This window comes from Rhinoderma darwinii, chromosome 6 (assembly GCF_050947455.1).
Source record: "Rhinoderma darwinii isolate aRhiDar2 chromosome 6, aRhiDar2.hap1, whole genome shotgun sequence".
In the NCBI taxonomy this organism is placed as follows: Eukaryota; Metazoa; Chordata; class Amphibia; order Anura; family Rhinodermatidae; genus Rhinoderma; species Rhinoderma darwinii.
The window spans coordinates 56012624-56028813 of record NC_134692.1 but is presented as its reverse complement, the minus strand read 5'-3'; the positions used below and the strand labels follow the sequence as shown (position 1 = coordinate 56028813).

Below are 16190 nucleotides of genomic sequence, written 5' to 3'. Positions count from 1 at the left end.
TAAATAGAACTTGTAATAATATTACACTCAAGAAAGGTATCCAGGTCCCTTTTGAACTCTTTCTGTGAATTCACCATAACAACTTCTTGTAGCAGAGAGTTCCATAATCTCACTGCTCTTACAGTAAAGAATCCCCTCCCATGTTTGTGTAGAAACACTCCTTCCTCTAGACCAAAGGTCTCAAACACGCGGCCCCTGAGGCTGTTATCTGCGGCCCGTGGTGCACTGAAGCTTCCGGGACATCCTCGGGACACCAGAGAGCAGGCCGAAGGAGGAGCACCGAACAAACACCCCTGTAGAAAATGCCGCACCCCCCCTGTAAATTATCTCACCCCCCCTCCTGTACATAGCGCAGGGCCAGCGTCAGCAAGTGCCGGGGCCCACTACCCTTGTAGGGGGGCCCACTCGGACGCCGGTTGCTGATGCAGCAGTCATGGCTCCTTCAAGAGCGGACTCCCCAGCCAGAACGTTGTCGACACTCTTGCCCTGGATTCCACTCCTAGAGGGAATCCACCCTCCCTGGTAGCACAACACAGCCCCCTCTCTGGTAATGCCACCCAGCCCCCCTCCCTGTAGGTAGTGCCTTTGGGGCTCCCTCTAGGAGTGAAATCCCCAGCCAGAGCATTGCCGATGCTCTGGCCCGGGATTCTGCTCCTGGAGAAGCCCCTGACGTCCATGTTCATATATGGGTAGTGACATCAGGGGCTCCTCCAGAAGCGGAATCCCTGGCCAGAGCATTTCCGACACTCTGCTAGGGATTCTACTCCTGTAGAAGCCCCTGACATCACTACCCATATATATACAGTGATGTCAAGAGCTCCTCCTGGAGAGGAATCCCCTGCCAGGACTTCGGCAATGCAATGGCGGGGGATTCCACTCCTATAGGGAGCCCCAAAGGCGCTACCTACAGGGAGGGGGGCTGTGTGGCACTAACAGGGAGGGGGCTTTGTGGCACTACCAAGGAGGGGGGCTGTGTGGCACTACCAGGGAGGGGGGCTGTGTTATACTACCAGGGACGGTGCTAGGTGGCACTACCAGGAAGGGGGTCTGGGAGGCACTACCTAGGAGGGGGGTTGTGTGGCACTACCTCGGAGGGGGTCTGTGTGGCAATAGCTGTGTGGTGGGCCGTGTGGCACTACATGGGAGGGGGCTGTGTGGCACTACATGGGAGGGCAGCTGTGTGGCACTACCTGGGACGAGGGGCTTTGTGGCAGTACCTACAAGGGGGGCTTTGTTGCACTACCTATGAGAGGGGCTGATGTTACGTTCAAAAGTTATTGAAATTTCACTTCCAAATACCTAAACAGGCATAGGCAGATAGTATCAGGAAGGAGATACAGGGTGTCTCTATCCAGTATGCATCCACTTTGCATGCTTATAATATATGCTCCTGATCCACTGCCAATAATATTAGTGTCCCACTAATATCATTGGCAGTGGATCAGGAGCATGCAAAGTGGATGCATTCTGGATAGAGACCCTGTATCTCCTTCCTGATACTATCTGCCTGTGCCTGTTTATGTATGTGGCTTAAGAGACCATTTTTTAAGTCTAATACTTTTAATAAAATGTGTTTTTAATCCTTCTACCAGGCAGTACAATTTTAAGTTTAAACCTAGCGGTATTATTATAGTAATGTAGTATACTTATGGTAATGTAGTATTTTTATAGTAATGTAGTAGTGTTATAGTAATGTAATATTATTATAGTAATGTAATATTCTTATAGTAATGTAGTATTATTATAGTAATGGGGTATTTTTATAGTAATGTAGTATTCTTATAGTAATGTATTATTATTATAGTAATGTAGTATTATTATAGTAATGTAGAATTGTTATAGTATTTCAAATAACTAATTGACTAACAGTAATTTGTATTGTATCAAATTTGAAAGTAATGTGGGCCGTCAACTTCACATTTTTTCTATGTGCGGCCCATTTACCCGGCCGAGTTTGAGACCCCTGCTCGAGAAATAGAAGATGCACCAAAAAATAGTTATAGTTCTGAGTATAAATAGATCAGGAGAGAGATCCCTGTAATCTGATCTGTTACAATTATTGTTTTTATTTATATTCTCTACCTCTTTCACTATTTAGCTTTATTCATTTTAACTTTGAAGAGCATTTCCATATCCATTACTCAGTGATGAAAATATGGAGCGGCCATTGATGTAGCAATGACTTACTTCGTCCTTGCTTTTTCTTGTAGAAATCTAGAATTCAGTCATAATTTGTTTTTGCTTATTTATTTCTTGTAGGTTTGCACAGGGTTGTTTAAAGAAGACAACTTCTTGCCTCTTGACCCGACACAAGAGCTGATCTTTCCTCCAGAACTAATAGTAAGAAGCATTCTTTTTAATCACCACGACATCTGTGGTTTCACCGTTTCGCTGCCCAGCGTTTTGGGACAATAATAAATAATAATAAAACCTGAATTCTAAAATAAAAAAAAATCACATTATATCCACAAACCCATATCTTTTCTAAAAGTAGACATCTAGCACATTGTGAAAATGGCACCCAGCACTTTACACTCATGGGTGCCTTCATGCAATTTTGCATCATAGGGTAACCTTTTGTAAAAATGCATAGAAAATTCATGTTTGTGGCTAAAAGCCTGAACGAAAGAGTCTGAGATGCACAACACTTCCTAAATAGAAGTTCAAGATGTGCAGAGTTCATACATGCCACTTATGCCTGTGTCTACTTCCACATATCTTCACAAAATCACCAGAACTGAAGAGACCAAAAATCCCCAGATGCCAATAAACTTTTGAGTCACAAAGTTGACAAATGGTCTGATTAGGTGCAGGGGGTGATGTGTAACGGATCTTCTGGTCATCGCTTAGTAAAAAAAACACCTTAAATGTGACAATTACAGAGCATATATCCTTTCTCATTGGTAAGAAGGGGGATAACATGGAAAAGTACCTGTATCACCCCCATTGGGACTACTGTACGGCTGTACAGGGGGAGAGATGACCGTAACAGGCTGTGACCTTCCTTCCTGCTGTCACATGCAGCTTGATCCCCCCCCCCTCATATTGATGCGGGTCTTGGCTCAAATAAATGCATCAGCAAGGTAAAGCTTCACTAAGCGTAGACAAGCAAAGGCGACTTGTGGGTTCTCTTTTTACATGAGTCATGGCGGTTATGACAGATCCGTTATGTCCTATTTTATAACAGATCATGATTGATCCCATTGACTTTTACTGGAAAGAATAGCACATCATGCTGGAAACCTATAGGAAAAGATCTAAAGGAAGTGTCAACCTAACCTTACTTGTACAAATAAATGCTAATAGAGCAATCCTTGTTATGTTTCAAAACTAGTTCTAATTTTATTTTTTATGTTTATATTTTTATTGGTTTTTGAAACATTTTACTTAACAAATCTACTCCAGCATGCAGTATGGAAACAGAGGAGTTATCTGGCGTTTAATTACGTATTCTCGCTTATAGAAAATTAAGCATACAATGCATTCAGAAAGTCTTCAGACCCTTTCAATTTTTTCACATTTTCTTATGTTGAGGCCTTGTGCTAAAAAAAAAAATGACGTTTTTCCTCATCATCAATACCCCATAATGACAAAGTAAAAACAGAATTTTTGATTTTTTTTGACATTTTCTTAAAAATAAAAAAATAAAATTCGCATAGTGTGTGATTCTGATGAAGAGACAAGAGAGCTGCATAGGGAAAAAAAGGGACATATTTGTGTCGTTTCTGAAAATATTCATCTATAAAGTAGTAGCCTTCCACTCTCTAAGTTATTTTCTTAAGAAATTCAGTGACTATTACTCATTCATTTTTTTGTTATGTTCTCTCATCTACAGTTAATGGACAATGAAAACCAGAAGGAGCTGATATTTCGAGGACAGCGCATGACCTGGTTTTCACCGGCCAGTCTCCAGGAGTTACTAAACTTAAAAGTACAATATCCAAAAGCTCCACTTGTGGTGGGGAACACTGCAGTAGGTAGGCAAAGATCAAAATGGAAAAGGCTTTAAATATAATGTTTGGGGAGGCATTATGACCACGAGAAAAGCAGATGCACTTAGGAACATTATCATGTTAAATGTCTACACAAAGTGGTGTTGCCTTTTGAAAATATAAATGAAAAAAACATAACTCCTAGTCACAACTATAATTAAAGACGATTCCCACCCAGAACAGGACGTGAATCTGTCACTTTTTGATTAAACCTGCTGACTAAATGACAATTGGTTGCCAGGTTCTGAGAAGTTAATTTAAAGGGAATATCTGAAGGCAGTATAAAGTAACAGAGACCCTGGTTTCCTTGCTATATTACTCACTTTTCAATGATCAGTAGTTTTTTATAAAATTCACTTTATCTCCTGCAGCCCGTATTACTGATCTGAGGCTAGCCCCGCCCACCGGCCACTAATTGACAGCTTTCTCCCCAAATCTGGTGACAGACTTCCTTTAACAGTGACAACCAACATGGCTGCCCTAAGTGTTGTCACTATTGGAAAAATGGCCATGGAACAAAACAAAAAAAAGCTAATATCTCTCTCGAAAGGTTTCTGTGTTACGAATGCAACCCCCTAGACCCCCTGTGGTTCTATTACTGAATTTAGATCACCGCGGTGTTGATATTACAGCCATGTGAAACCGGCCCTAGTGAAAGAAACTAACTTCTAACTTCTGTTTTGCTAGTATATGACCATTTTAGGTGTTGGATGCTCGATGATTTTGAGTAAGAACCACTTGGTTGTCTTATTTTGACGTGTAATTGTTCTCCCAATGTCTATAAATCAATCTGAGCTAAACTACATTTAATATCAGACAAGACCTTTTGGGCTCATAAGTCCAGTATGTTATCAATATTCCCTAGATTTTATGTCCCAAAGTCTGCTTATTCATGTGAATCCCTTGATTTAAGTGGCTTGCAGTTTGCTATTTTTGCCCCTTGGCGCCAGCTGACACTTAGCTGCAACAGCCGGTATTGCAGATGACTCCGAGCCCTGCCGTTTAACCCCTCAGATGCCAGAGACAGGGCCTAATAGGTTGCCTGTCAGTTTTACGCTGACCACTATAATACACTGAAATAAGTGTTTTTATTGTGCAAAAGTAGTAAAACATAAAAGACCTGTACATCTGTGGTATCGTCGTAATCGCACCATAGAATAAAGGTAACATGTTATTTACGCCGCACAGTGAACAGCGTAAATTTAAAACACATAGAACAATGGCGGGATTGCTGGTTTTTTTTCTATTCCCCCCCCAAAAAAGTTAATGAAACGTAATAAAAAAATTATATATACCCCAAAATGGTGCCATTAAAAAATACAACGAATCCTGCAAAAATAAGTCCTCATACAGCTATGTCGACATAAAAATAAAAAAGTTATAGCTCTTTAAATGCGACAATGGAAAAACAAAAAAAATTGCTTAGTCATTAAGACCTAAAATAGGCTTGTCACTAAGGGGTTAAAGGGATCTAAGTCACTAAGGGGCCGAGATCTGGACCCCACCGATATGATGTTGATGGCCTATCCTCAGGATGGGCCATCAATTTTCTCTCTCTGGAAAACCCGTTTAAGAGGTTAAATCGCCATAAGAGTTTGAGTAACTTACCAAATACATTGCTTTACTTATCTTGTTCTGATCCTGTTTCAGCCTGTATTATATTCAAAACGACATATTTACACAAAGAGGTCATTTGGCACATACACCATACACATAATAAGGTAACTGTAGCGTTATCCACGTGGTAATCCAAAAACTTGCCAGAATATTTGCGATGGTGCTCAGTGTCATCCACACGGAAATTGGAAAATCACGTAATATAGAAAGCGAAGAAGGAAAAAAGAAACGGGACTCACCGTTTCAATCTTTCTTCACTTTATTTTATTTTCCATAAAAAACACATGGGCTGCAGGAGCAAAACGCAGTACTCCAAACATCGGCACGACAGCCGTTTCATGTCACATGACGCTTCATCCTGGTGCTTCATGTGATGTGCATCATACGTACGTGTATTTATAGCGATCACATGACCGCAACAAGGTATAACCTAAGATGATAATAAAAATAGCGCTCATAACAAAATTGCAAAATGACAATATATAAGTACAACCTTTAAAAAAGGGGAAGAACATGAAAATAAATATTATTATGAACCATTGCCATGTTAGCATAGGGTTCCAATCATTGTGATCATTTAACCCCATAGGGCCCAAGGAATCAAATCGGGCAATCCACATATTTTCTATTTTCAACAATGTTTCATGTCTATTATGAGCTGCTTTAACCCGCACTAATCCTGCAAATCTCATACAAGTAGCATCACCTCCGTCACTATATTCTCTTATATGTTGGATTACTCGTGGGGAACCATTGCCAGTAGTAATAGATCTAAAATGTTCTCTAAATCATACGAACATCCTTCTGATGGTCTTACTAATATAGAAAAATGGCAAGGCACTTAATGCAGTATGCAATATAATCCGTGCGACATGTAATGAAAGCTCTAACTTAAAAAATGACCGACCCCAATCGAATACATCTATTTCTTATAATGTACCAGCAAAAAGAACAGTTTATGCTTACCAGGGGAAGGAGAACGGTCCAACCAAGTACCCTGACTAGAGACAAATTTACTCTTAACCAATACATCTCTAAGATTTTGCGATCTTTTAAATGAGACAACAGGTTGATTTTTTTTTGGTATTTCATATAGGTCACTATTACTTTTACGTCTCATAGCATCAGATATTGGACTGTGTCTAAATGACAACACGAACTTCCTAAGTTGTCTAGGTTTATTTGTACCATAAATTTAGTCCTTCCTATTAATAGAACTGGCTCTACACAGCGCTTTATCAATAATATTAAGTGGGTACCCCGTACTCTGTAATCTAGCGTTCCGATCTGCTGCTTGGTTGCGAAAGTCTTCTTCACTAGAATTAATCCTACACAGCCTCAAGAATTGTCCACATAGGACCGCTTTCTTAACGAGGGGGAGGTGGTAGCTATTAAAATGTAAAAAGGTATTGGAAATGCAATATATACGTAAGATGCCTTAAAATCAGCCTCAAAAATATTTGCCTATGTTGGGGCAACCGGTGTGTATTTAAAAGTACAATTGACAATCTCTGTGCAGACGTTGTAGGAGAATTATTCATACTGGTGCCCTGTGCAGGCATCTCTCCCACATGCAGCATGCTCGCCGTTGATGAAACTGGCATGGGTGAAAAACAACACCTTGGAGGAAAATATTCTAAAATGAGTTGTACTTGGCACGACTCCGAAGCTCTTGTCACACTCATTAGTATGTGGCGGAAAAATTGGGTCAGGCCCTTTGTAAATATGGTGTTTGGCTCGAAAGTGGTGTGAATACATTCATAAATCGGTTTAATTGAGTTAACAATGAATGCTGCAAGGTTTAATCTCTGGACTGTAATTCATACGGTGCCACAACAGGACAACCATCATTTATTATATTGAAAGGCAGGTCATTCTGGTAAAAACATGTGAGCAAGCACCAGTCTGTGCCCTTTTAGTGCTATGTTCTAGTCCATACCTGATGGGAAGTCTAGATTGCTCAGGAAGAAACTGCTTTAGTCTTGTGAACAAATTCTATAGCAATAAACCTTGCCTGACGCTGTATTGGCGCTACCTGGGGAAACGGCACAGTTGTCATTCAATAACAGACAATACATGTGTAAAACCATAGTATTATTTTTGCGGAATGAAAACCGAATACAATCATTTGAGGTGCCACAGAGGTGTATATGCTTTGTGGGACTGAAAATACATATTCATACCTACATTTGTTTTTCTTATTTACCTAGGACCAGAAATGAAATTTCGAGGGATTTTTCATCCTGTAATTATTTTCCCTGCAAGAATTGTGGAACTCCACCTTGTGACTGAGCGTGATACAGGTTAGGCCATGCGCTGCATTAGTCTACATGGAGTAATGTTTTTATCAAGTGTCTTTGTAAATCAGCTGACTTTTTTTTTTATTGTAGGAATAACATTTGGAGCAGCCTGTAGCCTTACAGTACTGAAAGACACACTATATAATGCTGTTTCACGTCTGCCAGAGGAGAAGACCAAGCTTTTCCGTGTCCTCTTGCAGCAGCTCGGAACTCTTGGAGGCGCCCAGATTAGGAACACTGCTGTAAGTAGACAGAGTCATCTATGCAACGAAGTATAATACAGCAATTCCATTACTCAGAATAAATATCTACTGTTTCTTCCAGTCTTTGGGTGGAAACATCATTAGCCGGTCTACGACATCGGATCTGAACCCAGTTCTGGCTGCAGGAGGCTGCGTACTAAACCTAGCATCTAAAGGTAACTTGAAATGTTGTTATTTTATGATTTTCATATTAAGCATCTAGATGTTTTAATCTGAAACAATTCTATCAAACACCATCTAGAAGTACATTATGTGAAGAACCGGCCATTTAATACTTATTTTACAATTTTTCTTTTCTAGGCTTGAAAAGTGAGGCCAAAACTTCAGGGCTATGCCATTAGTTAACTAACCAATATTAACCGGACTGACCGTTGACTTGTCTTTTGTGTCGTTTTTCTTTGTACTCTTTATAAATGTTTAATCCACCTCTTTTCTACCAGATGGTACCAAACAAGTTCCTTTAGATGAGTCTTTTTTTGCGGCATCAGGATCCTCTTTCCCTAAACCCCAAGAAATCTTGGTGTCTGTGCATATACCATACTCTAGGAAAGTATGTTCAAATAATTTTTTGTTTTCTTTTAAAAACAATATTATAAATGTGACTTCATTGCAAAATGTTCTTTTAAATGGGTATTTTGGATTCAGCCAATAAAGGTTATTCATTGCGTAATGACAAGTTATACAATTTTCTAACATATTTATTGTCTTGCTTCTTCATGGTTTTCAATGTCACTGTTTGCTGTCATCCAATAGGAACCTTTATTGTTTACTTCCAGTTGATACAATTCTGTTCTGGTCATGTAATGGACACACAGGTGCACGACAGCTGTGTCTTGTAACGTGCCTTGCACCTGTGTGTCCATCACATGACCAGGACAGATTTTTATCAACTCGAAGGAAATAATAAAGGTTCCTATTAAATGACAGCAAGCAGAGATCTTGAAAACCGTGAGGCATTGATACAGAAAGCATAGTAGAAAATATATTAGTATATAAGAAAATGTTGTAATTGTGCAATTACTAACTTTTATTTGCTGAAACTAGAATACCCCATTAAATACAAAGATTACACTGAAAATTGCACGCAGATCCTCATGCTGTACAATTTAGCTTTTCCAAAACCTCTGTGTGCAAATCTTGCAAATTGGGTTCAGTGTGCATTATGTCATCTGTATTTATTGGATACCAAATCCATAAAAACAGAGGGGCTTTTAGTTATGTTGGGATCACAGTAGGGCCTATGAGCAGGGGTATAACTAGGAAACATTGGGCCCCATAGCAAACTTTTGACTGACCCTCCTCTCCCCACCTATGTGCCACACACAGCCCCCACTTGTAGATAGTGTCCCCCACCTCCCCCTTGTAAACAGGGCCATGCAGCCCCACACCTCCACATTGTAGACAGTGCCATACAGCCCCCACCCCCCCTTGAAGATAGTGCCCTGCAGTCCCCCCACCTCTCCTTGTAGATAGTGCCATACAGCCCCCACTTCCCCTTGTAGACTGTGCCATACAGCCCCCTACCTCCCCCTTGTAAATATTGCCATACAGCCCCTCACCTCCCCCTTGTAGTGCCATACAGTGCCCCTCAAACAAATAAAACTGGCCTGTAGCCTAGTAAATGGCAAAGCAGGGAGATACACTATAGTGTGTAATAGTATCTGCGTCCTAAGGATGCAGATACTCTTGAATGTGGCATCGCTATTGCTGTAGCAGCCATGGTGGTGCCACAGGGCATGGGGAGACAGTGCCAGCGGGCGGTACGGGCCCCCTCATTCAGTGGGCCCCATAGCAGCCGCTGCCTCTGAGCCTTATTATAGTGGGGTAAGTGACCCAGCTAACCCTACTTATCTAATAGCCACTTATGGTAAATATAAATTTATGACTCAACTTTTATACAAACTGCTGAAAAATATTGCACTGCTATCTTGTTTTATTAGGGAGATCATGTGTTTGCCATTAGACAGGCCCAGCGTCGAGAAAATGCTTTGCCCATTGTCATTGCTGGGATGAAGGTTCAGATTGAAGAAAACAGAGATGTTATTAAAACCATTTGTATATTCTATGGAGGAGTTGGAGCAACTACCATGTGTGCAAAGGAAACTAGTCGACGGCTGGTTGGAAAGTTAGTACTTGTAAAATTGTGCTAGTTGTAAAATAAATACATGTTTAATATTTGGTTACTCTTCAAGTGTCTGGTCTCAAGATACTTTTGTGCACAGACTCATAAGTACTGTAGGCCATCACCATCCTGCTAAATAAAAAGGATATTGGGATCTGTAGACTTGCCCTTAAAAATAAAGGGAGGATTTCTTAACTTTATTCCTAATTTAGGAATTTGAGCTCTACCGGTACTCCACCCTATGTAGAGGCATGAAAGAGGGAAATTGGCCCGATCCCTGATAGCATTACTTGGCAGCAGATTTGGGAGACTGCTCACACTTCTTCCCACTCTTATATTAACGAAACCTCATACAAACTCTTGACAAGATGGAACCTATCTCCCGTACGACAGGCGAAACCGTTTCTCTCTCATTCTAATTTATGCCTCCTTTGCTGCGGTGAGGAGGGGTCATTATGGCACATATGCTGTTTAATGCTGTTTTCTTATTTTCCCTCTCTTCCCCTTTCTCCCCCATCCCTTTTTGTAATGATTATCATATTTTTTTTATTTTTTTTGTTATCTTTTCCTTTCCCCTAACCCTGAATTTGACTTTGAAATTCTGAGGCACTGTGTTGCCCTACATGACTGTATTCCATCCTTTTTTTTTTAATTTACAGTTCCATTTTTTCTGTACATCCTGCACTTTTCCACCGTTAAGGAGTTTATGGAGAAATAAAAAAAAATATTGTTTAAAAAAAAAAAATTGTGTACAATGAAACATTTTATTCAATCTATGGTTATGGTGATTTATATTCCTAAAGCATTTAAAGATTTTTTTTTTTATAGAATAGTGCTTTAGTGGTAAACATTGGTGTATCATACCTCAGGCATTGGGATGAAGACATGTTGAGTGAAGCCTGCAAGCTGATTTTGGAGGAGATTCGTCTAAATCCGTCTGCGCCCGGTGGGATGGTTGAATATAAGAGAGCACTGACAGTCAGCTTCCTTTTCAAATTCTACCTGGAGGTGCTACGGGCACTGAGCCAGTTGGTATGCATCACTTAGTTTCCGTATTGTATAAACTTTGCTGGCAAACTTCTGGAATCTTTCTTAATTCATTGTCTTTAACAGGATCCCAATAATCCAGACATAAGTGCGCTAAAGAGATTTGATTCAACACCTTCTGAACACATTCAGACTTACCAGGTAAAGAAGTGGGAGTTATAAAGGGCATATTTGGTTATCGGAACAAAGTGTAATGAAATACAGGATTATAAATAAGCTTCATATTATATACTGTGAGGCAATATCTAGTTCTTATCTTTTTGCAGCTGCAGTAAAACATATGATATATTCTCCTGGCTGTATAACATGATTAGTCACCTGGCTGTATAACATTGGCAATATCTCCATAAGGCTGGGTTCACACGAGCACATTACGTCCGTAATGGACGGAACGTATTTCGGCCGGAAGTCCCGGACCTAACACAGTGCAGGGAGCCGGGCTCCTAGCATCATAGTTATGTATGATGCTAGGAGTCCCTGCCTCGCTGCAGGACAACTGTCCCGTACTGTAATCATGTTTTCAGTACGGGACAGTAGTTCCACGGAGAGGCAGGAACTCCTAGCGTCGTACATAACTATGATGCTAGGAGCCCGGCTCCCCGCAGTGTGTTAGGTCCGGGACTTCCGGCCGAAATACGTTCCGTCCATTACGGACGTAACATGGTCGTGTGAACCCAGCCTCACATTCAAGCAAATAATTCAGTTCAGCTCATGATCAATCTTCTTATTTTTACAAAAGCATGAAACTGTCCCTTGATTTCACAACTTGGTTACTAAATAATAATAATAATAATAATAATAATAATAATAATAATAATAATCTTATGTAGCGCCAACATATGCCGCAACACTTTACATTACATAGTGACAAAACAAATTAACAATTCAAACACGAGAAGTGGGGACCCTGATAGCAAGAGCTTAAAATCTATGAGGAAATAAGGGAGACACCTGCTTGTTAAGTACAATGGTCCAGCCATCTTTTATACACATGGGGTAGAACATAAAACTGCATGAGCCGGTCACCAGCCAGTATCTGTGTATGACACACGTGAAGTGTATTGGGGTGCAGGGAGTGTGGGGGAGACTGCTGAATGAAGCGGTCAGGCTCTGATTAATAATGTAATAGGAAGGGGATAAAGGAAAGGAGTCAGATTAGGAAATGTTATAGGCCTGTCTAAAAATATGTATTATCAGAGCACGCTTAAAACAGTGAATGTTAGGAACTAATCTGATTGTCCGGGGTAGCGCATTCCATAGGACTGGTGCAGCACGACAAAAGTCTCGGAGACGGGAGTGGGAGGTTTGGATTATGGAAGACATTAATACAAGGTCGTTGATCTACATGGTTCCATTTTTCTGGTAGCCTAGTACACTTAAAAGTCTATGTCTATTTAAGAATCCAGAATGTTTTACAATCTTTTGGGTCCAGTTGATGCTGGATTTTAATCTTAAAACAGTCCTACCTTCATCCACAGAGCTTTAAGGTAACTACATGGACTGCTTTTTGTTTAGAAATACCACAAATACAATCTGAAACTGTATATCTGCTGTGGGGTGCAGTTTCATCACCTTGGTGTATTCAAATAATATTTAAAATTGTTTTCAATATCTTTAGTTTGTGATTTTATTGGTTAATTAACTCATTATGGCAGAATGACGTACATGTATGTCTTCTGTGGGGTGTAGAGGCCACAGAATTCCGTACATGTACGTCATTGTAATTGCGCAGGCACAGAAGCTGTGCCCATGCGATTCCCACAGGAGACTGGCTATGACTGACAGCCGGGCTCCCGCTGCAAAAGTCGGGTTCGAGGATTACTCAGTAGTCATGTGATGAACACACAGGTGCTGGGATCATTAGGAGACACCGCTCTGATACACATGATGTAACTGTAACGAGCTGTGCACCTGTGTGTCCATCATATGACCATGGACAGAATTTTATCCACTGGAAGTAAACAATGAAGGTTCCTACTGAATAACAAAAAGCAGAAATCTTGAAATAACTGTGTGAAATTAATATAGAAAGTATATTGGAAAATTGTATGACTTTTAACCATACAAATAATAGCATTAATTTGCTGAAACCGGAAAACAGCTTTAAGGCCCAAACAGGCCTGGTCGTTAAGGGGTTAAAACAATAGAGTATCTGTCATAAAGATTAGTGAATGCTGACGTGATGCGATCACTGAATTTATGATTATAATCACTTTTTAACAGAATGTACCCGAAGAGCAGCCTGATTGTGACCCTGTTGGACGACCTATTATGCACAGGTCTGGGATCAAACAGGCCACTGGGGAGGCCATTTACACAGATGACATGCCCCCTGTGGCTGGGGAACTGTATGTGAGATTAGTCACCAGCTCCAGAGCTCATGCAAATATTGTGTAAGTTACAAATACCATGAAGTTTGGTGTTGTATCGTTTATTTTTATTTTTTTTCTAAAACAAAGTCACATTTCCAATATGAGTGGATGACACAATAAAATTGTAAGGGCCCGTTCACATCTTCGTTCAGTGTTTCCTTTACACTGCTCTGTTAGAGGAGAACAACTACGAAAATACCAGAAGTGGCGGGTCCGTTGCATGACAGACACCATCGGCGCCCGACAGTACCCATTGACTATAATAGGTTTTGTCAGGTTTCCGTCATTGTGTCTGTCATTTAACTGGATAAACTTAGCCTCCAATGCAGATGTGAACAGGCCGTTAGCTAAATACAAAACAAAATACAAAGATAATGCATTCTAGCTGGTATTTAGAAAGTCTTAGTAGAGGGGATAATACTTGCTGTTCAATCGCATCTCTTTTTCTGCCTCGATTTTCCGCAAAATCATATGCAAAATTACTGCGGTTGTGCAAAACCGGGATTCAACATGTAAATACACTTTAAAGAGGCTCTGTCACCAGATTTTGCAACCCCTATCTGCTATTGCAGCAGATAGGCGCTGCAATGTAGATTACAGTAACGTTTTTATTTTTAAAAAACGAGCATTTTTGGCCAAGTTATGACCATTTTTGTAGTTATGCAAATGAGGCTTGCAAAAGTCCAAGTGGGTGTGTTTAAAAGTAAAAGTCCAAGTGGGCGTGTTTTATGTGCGTACATCGGGGCGTTTTTAATACTTTTACTAGCTGGGCGCTCTGAAGAGAAGTAACATCCTCTTCTCTTCAGAACGCCCAGCTTCTGGCAGTGCAGATCTGTGACGTCACTCACAGGTCCTGCATCGTGAAGGCCACATCGGCACCAGAGGCTACAGTTGATTCTGCAGCAGCATCAGCGTTTGCAGGTAAGTCGATGTAGCTACTTACCTACAAACGCTGATGCTGCTGCAGAATCAACTGTAGCCTCTGGTGCCGATGTGTCCTCGCTCGTCCGACACGATGCAGGACCTGTGAGTGACGTCACAGCGTGATCTCTCGAACACGCTGTGTCTGCACTGCCAGAAGCTGGGCGTTCTGAAGAGAAGTGGATGATACTTCTCGTCAGAACGCCCAGCTAGTAAAAGTAGTAAAAACGCCCCGATGTACATACATAATACACGCCCACTTGGACTTTTACTTTAAACACGCCCACTTGGACTTTTGCAAGCCTCATTTGCATAAATACAAAAATGGTCATAACTTGGCCAAAAATGCTCGTTTTTTAAAAATAAAAACGTTACTGTAATCTACATTGCAGCGCCGATCTGCTGCAATAGCAGATAGGGGTTGCTAAATCTGGTGACAGAGCCTCTTTAAAGGGAATGTGTCGCTAGAATTATTATTATTTTTTTTAAGTTAAACAATTATAATTTGAGTGATTACACATTGTTTTAATTTTTTCACAAGTCAGGAATTATTATAAATTAGATTCTAATTTATAACATTTCCATGTGCTGGGCACTAGAGGGAGCAGTTACCAAAATTGCAGCATGGTCAATGTGGTAAAGCAACCTCATTGCTTTATGCTGCAAATTTGGGGTAGACACACTCGCTTTAGCGTCCTCACACAATCCCCCCTCCCTTATTCTGGCTAGTGCCAGGAGAAGGAGGGGGTTGAATGTTCAAACGTCCTACACTGTGTGCCGCCATTTTCTGAGCGACTGCGCAGTGTAGGAGGATTAGATACAGTGCTCAGCAGACAGTATAACGCGAACATACGCGAACATACACGAACATAATACACACATCACATACACGAACATAAATTTCCTGCTCCTGCCGCTGCTGCAGCCTCCGCTCCTTTGCCTTGCGCTTTCGCTTCCTTGAACATATGGCCGGAAGCTGCGGCCGGAAGTCGTCATCTTACTGTCCGGCAGCGGCTTCCGGTCCACATGAAAATGGCGCCGGATTTCGCTCTGCGACTGAGATTACTTTTGGTCTGTGTGGGAGCGGCGCATGCGCCGTTCCCACACAGACGGCGTATGCTGCAGAGAATGGGACGGCTCCCGTTCGCATTCTCTATGGGGTTGTATGTGCCGTATTCCATCTCTGTAAGTGTCGTTAATCGACAAATACAGAGATGAAAAAAAAAAATGGCAGCCCCCATAGAGAAGTAAAAGTAAGAAAAAAGTAAAAAGTAGAACACAAGAACACAAATAAATAAAATTTATTTTAATATCATACTAAAAGCAATATGATAAAAAATAAAAAAAATTCATGACACCTTCCCTTTAAGAAGACTGCACTAGGTTTATTTAACTAGAGTTAAATTGATAAACATTAGACTTTTTTACACTATTTAAAGGATCAGATCTGTTGTGATTGCAAGACACATCTTGGAAGTTATTCTTAATCCAGACATAATTTGGAACGAAACACTCTAGACACATGATTCATGGTGGACTTGGCAACTTGGCATGTG

General features: G+C 40.7%; 1 protein-coding gene across 1 annotated transcript in view; it reads left to right on the top strand.

The window, feature by feature from the left end:
• The window catches only part of LOC142655529 (aldehyde oxidase-like), a 90513-nt gene that overhangs the window by 24327 nt on the left and 49996 nt on the right, over positions 1–16190 (top strand). The window contains exons 8-17 of the mRNA XM_075829787.1: positions 2260–2340; positions 3836–3977; positions 7820–7912; positions 8000–8151; positions 8234–8327; positions 8613–8722; positions 10113–10297; positions 11164–11326; positions 11408–11482; positions 13565–13734. Coding sequence (XP_075685902.1) covers positions 2260–2340; positions 3836–3977; positions 7820–7912; positions 8000–8151; positions 8234–8327; positions 8613–8722; positions 10113–10297; positions 11164–11326; positions 11408–11482; positions 13565–13734 — 1265 coding nt within the window. The remainder of the gene's footprint in view (positions 1–2259; positions 2341–3835; positions 3978–7819; positions 7913–7999; positions 8152–8233; positions 8328–8612; positions 8723–10112; positions 10298–11163; positions 11327–11407; positions 11483–13564; positions 13735–16190) is intronic.